This window comes from Nomascus leucogenys, chromosome 2 (genome assembly GCF_006542625.1).
Source record: "Nomascus leucogenys isolate Asia chromosome 2, Asia_NLE_v1, whole genome shotgun sequence".
In the NCBI taxonomy this organism is placed as follows: Eukaryota; Metazoa; Chordata; class Mammalia; order Primates; family Hylobatidae; genus Nomascus; species Nomascus leucogenys.
In genome coordinates, this window is record NC_044382.1 from 145,738,711 (window position 1) to 145,749,859 (window position 11,149).

The window sequence follows — 11,149 nt, forward strand, 5'->3', positions numbered from 1 at the left end:
AGCAGTGTTACGGGAAGTTGGGTTAAGACTCTTGCTCCGCTTTTAAGCAAATGCTTCAAAACAAACAAATCCTGATTGAGGTGGCCGGACTGGACCACCTCCTTCATAACTACTACATAGCCTGCCTGGACTTGGGACATCTTCTTTTAGATTTAGGATGGGCTAAGAGTGAAACAAACTTCCGTGTTTCTCTTATTTTCCTCAAAACAACAAGGAAGGCACAGGCCCCAAATTATGCATTCAGCATCCTGACAAATAATCAGAGGAGATAAAAATTGTAGCCTATCACTGCAGATAAAACTTCTCTAAAAAAACAAAACAAAACAAAATAAGAACTAAGACATTTCTTTAAAGAAAGGGACAAAATTATTTTTGAAAAATCAAATGACAGTGAATTGTAGTGGGGAACCTTGGAAATCAGCAAAGCGAAGCTGGCAAATCTCCCTTCCTATCCCCTCTTAGTGAATGTTTATACTCGCAGCGCTAAGAAGAGCTTGGTTGTGTGTTTTACTGGCATGGAAATCAGATGGCTGAAGGTTGTCACTCATGTACTCATGTATTTTAGTCTTCCAACCTATCTCAGTATTTATCTACCGGCAGGCAAAACAGAAAAAAACAAACAAACAAACAAACAAAAAACAAAAAGAGAGACAGAGAGAGAAAGACTCATGTGGCAATCAGACTTTAAAATACATTGATTGGCCTAGTAGACAGGAGGAGTGTATTTCGTGAAGCCAAGACTACGTGAATACGGAAGTAAGTTGGCCTAAACGAAAACAACGGCCACAACAGTAAAAGCCTCCCAATGTACTGTGCTTGGGAACCTTTGAACGTGTCATAGGCAACTCTAGATATTTAGACTAGGACACGCTGGGAATGCAGCTACCGAGACAGCTGTGTGCCATGTTTGTGAGGGTGACCATGATTTGCCTTCTGTCCACTGCTTTTAGCAGGAAAACTGGCGGTGTGGCAAGGGGGTGGTTCTACTTCAGAATAGAAGTATCTAGAATCGGTGTTGCTAAGTAAAAATGATTGGGGTAAAGGCACAAGGGAGAAAAGATCAGAGCGTGAGCATCCTGCATTCAGTAATAAACAGCATTTCCCATCGGAGGGGTCCGTGTTGAAAGGCTCCCAGGTAGTCACAGCTTTGAGACAGTGAGGAAACAACGTCTGCATAGCAGATTTATCTGCTAGGCAAAAGTAGAATGTCTGCCTATTTGATGTCAATATATTAATGTGTCAGATACATTGTAAAAAATCACTAGCTGGTTTTTGAAAAGGGAAACATGCAAGAAGCCAGGGAAATTTAAAGGAGGTGATTTTTTTTTTTTTTTGAGTGTTCAGGAGCAAAAAAGAAAAGGGAGCAAAAAATCGCACAGAGGGTGTGTATTTAACTAACTTTGTATTTTGCCACACATTGCTTCATTTACAGCTATGTCTGACAAATGAGCACGTTTGACATCACTGATAAATGCAACACTGTCTAGGGCCTACGAGAAAACCAGGGGGCTCGGCTCCACTGGAGCCTCTGCCTGTGCATTTGTTTAGGGAAGGGGAGTCGAATATCTATTTTTCTTCTTAGTAAAATTATCTGCCAGAGAAACAATAAAGCATGAAAAAGTACTATTTAGAATGTGCATGCCTATGTATGCTTTTAAAATGCTAATTGTTGCATTCCGGGAAACTTTCCATTATATATATGCATATATATGTATCTTTGTAATTTCAGTGAATTTTTAAAACTAGTATGGCAGGTTGAAACCATTGCACCTGTTTACTTGCACACACCATAAATCGAAAAGCAGGAGTGCGCTTTTCTACAGGTCTCTATGAAACCCCCAGACAAGAGGCATAGTTAATTACTATGGAAGTTATACATTTAATAGCCTTCTTCTCTAACACAGTAATTTTTATTTAAAAAGGAGACTAAACAGAAGTCAGGGGTAGGTGGTTCTCCATGACTGCAAATAATAATAATGATTTTTTTTTTTTTAATGTACAGCTCTCACACAAATTTCATTTTGTGAACACACTGGTAAGTACACGATGCTGGGGCTTCCAAAATGTGGCGTATCCCACTGATGGCTCCAACTTGCGAGTGGGCTCAGTTCTGTAATTGGAATGAAAGGAATTTTAACACTATTTAGACAAAGACTCAAACGCAGCGTAAAGGGGAAAGCTAGACTTCCTCATATGATTTTTTTTTTTTTAATTTAGAGATTTATTTGTAATGAATGGCACTTAGGATTTAGGAGTTCTTTGTAAAAAACAAAACAAACAAACAAACAAAAAAAATATGTGTTTGCCACTCCCACTATACTTCAAAGTTTTCAGTAATTGTTATTTCTCAAAATGCCTTTTACTAGGAGTTAATCTTCTCTTACAGCCAGCCACTCAAACCTCATTTTTTCCAGCACCTCTGCACTTGATTTTCTAAAGTTTAGGGGCCCAAACCTGCTTATTATTATTCAACTGCCTTGTAGATTCGTATCAAAATGCTTAATTCTACACAACTATATTTTCCTCCCAATCCAGGCCTCATTCGTCAAGAGATAACTGCAATAACTACATCCAGAATATCACTCTTATTTTGAGAATGTGTTTATCTAAAATCTGTTATCAGATGCTGAGATTTTTGTAAAAGCATTCTCTCCATTTCTGCTTCTTCAGAGTTTGTGTATCTTAGTTGTGATCAGGAAAAAAAAAAGAAAGGAAAGAAATATCTGAAGTCAAGAACACTTGACTTCAAGCTCATGAGGGGAGGTTTACTATTAAGACTTTTGTTAAGCAAAATTAAGTGTGGATTCAGGAGCCTATCTCAACTAGCACATAAAGGAAGGTCAAAATGTCGAGGTTATACACTGTCTTCGTGTTCTGTGAAAAATAGGCAGGAAGGCCAGATGATAAACTGGCCAGAACTCAGCAGCACCAAACACAACCTGTTTTCTTCAAAATAAGTCTTTCAGTCAGAGTTGCAATATTATCTTTTTTTCTTTTAAGAACTGCAGAAAACAAAACAAAACTCATCGTGTTTGGCTATATTTTCAAAACAGTGCTGGCTTTGTCTAACATTCTATTAGTGTGCTAGGGGAAGATGACTAAGAGTGCAAACTGCATGAATTTGTAACATTAGTTTCATGAATTTGTGTCATTTAAAAATAGGTCAGCGCTTAGAAGTCCTACTAGTGAAGGTAGTTTTGAGTCTTTCCAAGGGATCTTTAAGTCAGCCCCCATACACAGCCTATTTTGGGGTAAATACCAGTAAATCAAAGCACAGCCTATATTCCACACATGTATTATTTTTTGCTTTTATTTCTGGGTATATAGCATGATCTGAAATCATTACTAGCTCATCTAAGTAGAGAAGTTCTCCACTAAATATTCATAGTGAAATATGATTTGATAACACAGTTTAAACCAGATATGCACTTGGAAATATGGAAGTAAGGAGTGGATTTTCTTTTTCCTATTTAAGACAAATGACCTTCAATGTTAAAGAGAAAAGCAAAACAAAACAAACAACTTTGATTTGTCGTGTTTATGTTAAATCTTGTCAGGCCTTGCTAACAAGAAAATCACGGTGTGTAAGACAAGAAGGAAAAATAATCAACTTTAGTGAAAAGGCAAGCGCTGTTTCTCTTTACCATTAAATGCATATGCGCACAAGCCACCTCTGATGCGCCATGTTTGTCCGGCTCCTCTGTCTGTGGATGGCTTTGCTCCTGATCAGAAGTGTAGGGCCATGTTCAGGAAGCCTAGTTCCACTGTTTTGTTTTGTTTTGTTTTGTTTTTCCCACCAAGGGCAATTATGGCTCAACTCATTTGAAAACTGAAAACTTTGGGGAGAAAAAAATAAGGTCATAATTTACATCTATATTAAATATTGCTAATCAGTATATGGGACCAGCCTCCTCACTTCAAAAAACAGCCTATAATTTCACCCTGAATTACTGTCTCCCTATTCCTCCATGAATCCTTCCACTGGAGAAAAGGATGCATTTTACACTTTTAATGAGGTTGTTGGGCCCAGTTAAACTGTACACTAAGAAACTGAGTACAGAATCAAAAAAAATGCCGTTTATTATTGTAGATTATTCTTTTCTTGATATAACCAGAATTGAAAATGAAAGAAAAGCACATAGGAACATCACGCGTGGTTAGTTAGTAACTCAAGATATAAAACAATTTTGCACAGCAAAATATGTAAAAGAAAAGTAACTGACAAGATTTTTTTATATTTATTGTGGTAAGATTTACTTTTCATTTCTTTTTAAAGACAGGATGTCAGTCCCTGAAAATAACATTTACTGATTATTGCCTTTAAAACTGTGGATTTTTAAGTTACAGAAAATCCAGTTCTGCACCACAATACAACTGTAAAAAAATCTGCATCATCTTAAAACTGTGCAGTAATGCCATTTTTATAACTGCATAAATTTTATTAGCGTTCTAAACAGTTTTGCAATTTTTTTTGTATTATATGCTTGCAGGTTATATCTTAGTGCAATTCAGTCCCAAATACTTTAATTTTGAAAAAAAAAACATACATTTTTGAATGTAAAATACCCCTACAGATATAAACAGGGGCGTTTCCCCTTTTAATACTTTGGTTTTCAATACAGTCAGTGGTATAGCAAAGACTACACATACCCAACTTATATTTAAGTTGCAAGCACATGCTGTATAAGCTACTTTTTTTAAACAGTCCCCTTGCAAACTCTACCCCCCTTAACATCACAACAGTAAACAATTTAGTGCATCAATCGTTTAAAAAATCTACAGCTAAACAGACCTAACTCTTCCAAATTTATCTATAACATTCCTTTATCTGTAGCATACATTTTAACTGGGCTAACAGATTATAAAAACTAGAATTAAATTATATACTAGAAACCCAGAGCATTCCACATTTGACAATGACCAAAAGCCAAAAAATATAAAATAAAAATAAAACCAAAAATAATGGGGCAGTTTCTCTTTTTAAAAAATAAATTTTAGACTGCTTTTCGGCAATAGCACAATTTTAGTCCCCAAAGTGGGGCGTCATTCTTATTTAAAAGAAAACATTAAGAGTTCTTCAATGTTTGCCAGGTTAAATTTGTAACCCATTCTGGTATCTTTGACAAGGAATGCCTTCAGTGCATTGGGAGGTTGAAGTTCTGAGTAACTCAAAGCAGTTTTGGAGCAGATGCAAAATTTCATGGGAAGAAGGCTCTACGGTTGCACTTTTTTGTTCTAAACTCAAAAAAGTCATGAGGCAATAAAACAAAAGTATGAATGCCATGCTATAAGTCTTCGAACGTCCATTTCCAAGCCAAAAGAAAAAAAAGGAAAAAATAATTATACCATACATGTCCAGCATGCAGGCTTTTTTTTATTAATATAATGTCTCTTTTCCATAAAGTCTTTGAAACAGTTATAGTTCATTGTTGCTAAGACAAAGTAGCAAGCATAATAATGCATGAGATGAGAATGAGTTTTTTTAATGGCAGACTAAACTCTGATTTGGCATCACAAGGCCAAAACTCACAAGTCACACCCAGAAGGTTGATGCAGGCTTGATTGTGGAAGGTTCATGAGGATTTTTTCTCTATTTTAGCATAACAATGCTAAAAAAAAAACCCGATGGAACTCGGCACGCTGCAAGTGTATAACATTTCACATTTTTTTTTCCTTTGCAAGCTCAATCTCACATGAAGAACTCAGGAGAAGAAAAAAAAAACTTTGCTTTTTTTTCCTTTCATCTCGGAAGAGATGGGTTGAGAGGGAGTGAGAGTGGAGGTTGGAAAAAAGGTGGGCAACACAGCAAGCTCCAAAAGTAAAATTAAAAAAAAAAATCCAAACAAAATAAAACACACACACACACACACACACACACACACACACACACACAGAAAATGAACACCAGTTCATGAACTGAAGGGGAAGAAGAAAAAAAAAATATGTGAATGATGCAGGCTTCAAAGGTGAGCAACGTTTCACATGAAGAACTCTGCTGAGATCTTTGAACATTGTGCAAGTCCGGGGTGGGGGTGGTGTAAAAAAAAAAAAAAAAACAAGCTAGCAAGTTATGGAGAATTTCAGATTGGCAATCCATGCGCCAGACACCCATTCCCTCCCCAGTTTAAAACAGCCACCACTACCACAAACTCGAGCAGGGTGTGGGGTGTGTGTGTGTGTGTGTGTGTGTGTGCGTGTGGTGTGTGCGTGTGTGTTTGTGTGTGTGTAGGGGGCAAACTCGGTGGGGGGCGGGGGTGAGGTGGTGGCGAGCATGGTTCTAGAACTAGCAAGCCCACACCCAAGCCGGACCCCCGCGGAGCACTTATCAGGGTGGCTAGCTGGAATCGCGTGTCAGACTCACATGAAAAACTCGGGAGAGGACGGGTTGTCGCTGCTCGAGCCGTTTTCTCGGAAGCCGCTGCTCACCAACTTCTCGTATTTCTCCTTGTACGCGTCCCTCTCGCGCACCAGCCTGGAGATCTCCTGCTTGAGGTGGTCGACTTGCTGCAGCAGCTGGTTCTTCTCCGACTCCAGGACGTGTCTCTGCTGCACCCTCTTGAAGCGGCAGGACTGGGCATAGCCGCGGTTTTTCAGGGTCCGCCTCTTCTGCTTCAGCCGGATCACCTCCTCCTTGCTGACCCCGCGCAGCTGCCGGTTCAACTCGCGCACCGACATGGTCACCAGCTGCTCGTCGGAGAAGCGGTCGTCGAAGTGCAGGCCGCCGGCAGCGTGGTGCGGGTGCAGGGCGCCCCCCGCCCCCGCCGCGCCCCCGCCGCCTCCGCCGCCGCCGCCGCCGCCCCCGGCGCTGGCCGGGCCACCGCCGCCCGCGCCCCCTGCGCCACCGGCCGAGGCGGACGCGCTGCCCGCGGCGCCGGGCGCGCCGGCCGTCGGGTGGTGGTGGTGGCCGGCGGCGTGGTGGTGGTGGTGGTGGTAGTGAGGGCCCGCACCGCTCTGCGCGGCGGCCGCGGCGATCACGGCGGACACCACGGCGGCGGCGGGGCCCATCTCCTCACCGCTGCCGCCCAAGGAGGCGCCGGCACCGGCCCCGGCCGCCGCGGCCAGCTGCTGCGCCCCGCGCGCGTAGCCATCGAAGCCGCCCTGGAGCTGGTGGCTGTTGCTGATGAGCGCCTCGACCGCGTCCTCGGGGCTGAAGCCCAGCGCCTCGGGGTTCAGCTGCTGCGGGTAGCCGGTCATCCAGTAGTAGTCTTCCAGGTGCGCCTTCTGCTCGCTGCCCGAGCCCGGGCTGGGCGCCGAGAAGCTGGGGGAAGGGGGCACCGAGCTGCACGGCGTGCTCATGGGGGTGGAGGACAGCGAGCCCCCGGCGATGAGACGGCCGCACTGGCTGATGATGCGGTCGGTCTCCACCGGTTCCTTTTTCACTTCAAACTTCATCAGATCGAAGTCATTAACATATTCCATGGCCAGGGGACTGGTGGGCAGGTCGGAGTTGCTCATTGCCAGTTCTGATGCCATTCTCCTGCCGCCGCCGCCGCCGCCGCCGCTCCGCCAGATGGGCTGCAGGAGAGGGGCCAGCGGGCTGTGCTGGGTGGCCAGCGGGTGAGCCAGCTTGCCGGGCTGGGGCGCTTCTAGCTCGCGCGGCGGTGGCTGGCCCGAAACCTCCGAGCGCGCTCACACACACACCCCCCCCGCCCTGCCCGCGCCCCCCGCGCCCGCCCTCCCTCCCCCCTGCTCACGCCAATGTGCTCCCTCGCTCGCCCCGGCCCCTCCTTGCTCTCTCGCCTCCTTGCGCGCCGAGCCGGCGGCTTCAGGCTCGGGAAGATCCTCCGCGGGCTGCGGTGGCGGCGGCGGTGGCTGCGGCGGCGAAGCTGGAGGAGCCCGGCCCGGTGCGCGGCGTCCCCCGCTCGCCGCTCCGCTGCGCGCTTTGCATAAGGAAGGGCTCGCCTCGCCGGCCCGGGCTGCAGGCAGGGCGCGCGCGGCGGCCGCTCGGGGCTGGAGGCGCGGCGGGCGTCTGTCCGGGCGGCGCGGGCCTTGGCACGGGGGAGTTAACACTTCATGCTTCTCTCCTTCTCTTCTGCTTGGCTCTCTTTATTATTTTTTTTTCTTTCCTGTCTCTCCCTCGCGCACTCTCTCCCTCCGTGCAAAGTGCAAGGCAGAGGTGCAGCCCGACTGGAGGAGAGGGAGGGGGGAGTTTAGTTCTTTCTTGCCTTTTTTAAAAAAGCAAAACAGTGAAGTCCTAGGGAAAGACGAGGCAGAGAGCAAAGGGGGGAGGGGGAGGCCAAGCCGAGAAGCAGCCCGAGCTACAGCTCGAAGATGAAAAAAGATTTTAAAGCCTCTGATCCAGCAAGAAGAGTTTAAAGCAATTGCTGAGTTTTATAGCACTCGTGACGTCAGGTCCAAATGAGAAATTGACTGGCACTCCGGGCCAATGGGAGGCGGCGAGAGCAGCCGCGATTAGCATAATAGTATAGAAACAAGGAAACTTTTCGGAGCTGTCAATCAGGGCCCAATCAGCTGACTGTCAGCTGGGACGGGCTGGCTTAACCCTTCCTGCGCCGCTGCCTACCCGGGAGCGAACGAGGCCTGGCGCAAAGTTTGGTGTAAGAGGGGAAGGAGTTTTTCCAGAGGGGCTTCGGCAGTCCGGGCGGACCTGGGAGGACGGTTTGCTTTTCTTTAGAGCGCGAGACAGGCCTCCCATCCAGAGCCCCAGCTCCCCGGGGGCTCACTCTGCTGGGATTGGCCTGATTCCCCTCCCCTGCCTGCCCCCCACCCCCAGGATTGTGAATTCGCCTCCCAGTTTCTCCTCCTCGCACCACCTCTGGCACCCAGGTGTCTGCCGGGGACCTTCCTTCCCTGAGCCTGGCGGTGCCCGCCGCTCAAACTTGGCCCCAACTCTTTGTCCGTCTCTCGGGCGCCGTTGCGGGGAAGGGACCCGGAAGGGAGGGATGCACTGGGGTGTCCGGGTTGGGGCTGCGGACTGGACGCCGCCCGGTCGTGCGCCTGCCCAGAAGACTGGGAGTCCGTGGAGAGAGAAAGCCGACTTTATCACTCTCTTTAAAAGGAGGTAAAATACGTTGTTTAGAGACCATTCTTCACGGAGACTGGTTGCCCGCTGGTGTCGCGTGTCCTTGGACAGAGCGAGCGCCTATACGAGATAACTCCGGGGAAGCTCAAAGTCAGGTCAGCCGGGCTCAGCCCTCCGGCTCCTGACTGGCCGGAGTTTGGCCTTTGAGACTCATATTGCGCTCTCGCTGTCTCTCTCTTACACACACACACACTCACACTCACCCATCCCCTTACGAAATCTGACCTCTGTTTATGAGGGTCAGGCGTGCCCTTTGCACTTTTACGTTTCCTTTAATTATTTCGGACTTGATCGTGACGGGGAGCAAGGGGGAAAAACAATACCGCAGCCCTCACCAGCTCACCTCGAAGGGTTAAATTTTAAACCGCGGTTTCTGGAGCTAGTCCGGAAACGCAGAGTGGGGGGTGGAGTGGGGGAGGCTGCTCCCCCCACCCCCAGTTGCAAATGCTAATAAGTAGTTCAAATTTCTAGATTGTTTCTGTAAAAGTTTATGCAAAAAAGAAATAAAAAAGAAAAAGAAAAGAGAAAGAAGGAAACCAACAACTAACTCTGTTTCTAAGATTTTAAAGCAATAGGCAAGTCGAAGAAGCAGAGATTTATTTGGAGAGAAAGCTCCTGAAACCGACCCAGCCTTTCGAAGACCAGCCCGCCTGCTTAGAAGTTGGGACTGTTGATTCCTTCAATTAATGAAATGCATTTGGTGTTGTTAATCGTATTTATTTTACTTTATGAGAGGGGGGAGACGCTAGGAGGGTGCATTAAAAAAAAATTCTGAAAAGCCTGCAAAAGGATCGAAGAGTGGAAACTATTGTTGGAGCGAGTTGGTTTTTACCTCAACAGCGCCACCTTTCGGCAAAGGTCAGTTGAAATTGATCCGTGTCCAGTTTTGTCGATGAAGTGAAAAGCAGCTGGTTACCCAGTGTGGGAGGAGGAAAGAGGCACACAAAGTTAGTTTGAGTGAAGTGGGAGAGCCCGACCCTATAGGAAAGGGGCCGAAGAAAGTGCTGGCAGATGCAGGGATCATTTTTGCCCCTCCTCTTCTCCTTGATTGTTGACAAAGAGGCCGGGGGATACAGACACACTCGGGGTGTAATTTCTGGCTGAGACCTTGCAAGCGGATCCCCATGTAACAGGGCCCCAAACCCTTTAAAAGTGCCAGGATGGATTTTCAACGGGCTTTATGGCAATATCAATAGAATTAAAGTTACTTGTAATTCAGTGATAAATGAGATGTCTCTAGTAAGTAAGATTAAGTGCAGTGCTATAAAGTTGTTTATCTGAAAAGTAATTCTCAGAAAACCTGACTTCTGACACTTAGTCATATATTAAGCCAGCGTCTTGAACATTGCACTTCAGAATGGTCTTCCCCACCCCGCAGCATACTTTGCTATTTATAACCTCAGGTGTCTCTCACTCGTTCCTTGCAGCAGATTAGACCTGTGTTAATTTCTCTGATCCTAGTAGCCTTCAGTTTCAGCAAACCCAGGAATCCTTAATGGGAGATTTCCCAAAAGATTTGTAGGCACATCCTAATCTGAAAAGGGCAGGGCTGTTGGTATTTTTCAGAGAAGTAGTGTTTCTTTTCGTCGTGACTGCAGAGAAGTTGTTTATAAGGGTAGTTTTGGTTTTATGAGAGCATTTTGTTGGGTGGAATAGACTATGTCTATTACCAGTTTGGTGAAGGAAGAGTAAAGATTATGTCAATATTTATGCAACCTAGCAGAATTCCCTTGCTTTCCTTCTCTTTAACAATATTTTACCTAGTAATGAAGTTAAGGAATTATACTTTATTTAGAGGAAAGTCCACACTTTCCATTACATATGCATTATGTCATTTAACATTGCCCATAACAATGGTTTTCTAGGTTTTTTTAATAGTCAGTAGTCACTAATGTCTGAAGTTTATATTTTTCATGTAAAATATGAATTTAAGTATATTTAGAAAGAATTTATTTTTTGTTTATGATATATTTTTAATCCTTTTGCATCGTATTTGTGTTAAAAGCTGTAAGGTATAATCATTGCCTCTGAAAGCAGTATTATAATAAATAATATTTTATACACAAAGTTTGCTAGTGATGAAGGCTATGCCGTACACATTCATCG

General features: G+C 45.2%; 1 protein-coding gene across 1 annotated transcript; it reads right to left on the reverse strand.

The window, feature by feature from the left end:
* Nucleotides 1–1,878: 1,878 nt before the first annotated feature.
* Nucleotides 1,879–8,306, reverse strand: MAF (MAF bZIP transcription factor). Its single transcript, XM_003272460.3, has 2 exons — nucleotides 6,362–8,306; nucleotides 1,879–2,110 (listed from the first exon to the last, which is right to left on the reverse strand). The coding sequence occupies exons 1-2, from the start codon at nucleotides 7,471–7,473 to the stop codon at nucleotides 2,017–2,019; spliced, it is 1,206 nt and encodes a 401-aa protein (XP_003272508.1). The 5' UTR covers nucleotides 7,474–8,306; the 3' UTR covers nucleotides 1,879–2,016.
* Between the last annotated feature and the right edge of the window lie 2,843 nt (nucleotides 8,307–11,149).

What these genes read in the sequence shown, in the direction of transcription:
- MAF (XM_003272460.3), bottom strand. Translation starts at nt 7,473, where the DNA reads ATGGCATCAGAACTGGCAATGAGCAACTCCGACCTGCCCACCAGTCCC. An exon ending in TCCTCTCCCGAGTTTTTCAT is followed by an intron (nt 2,111 to 6,361) that starts GTGAGTCTGACA and finishes TTCCAATTACAG; the next exon opens with AACTGAGCCCACTCGCAAGT.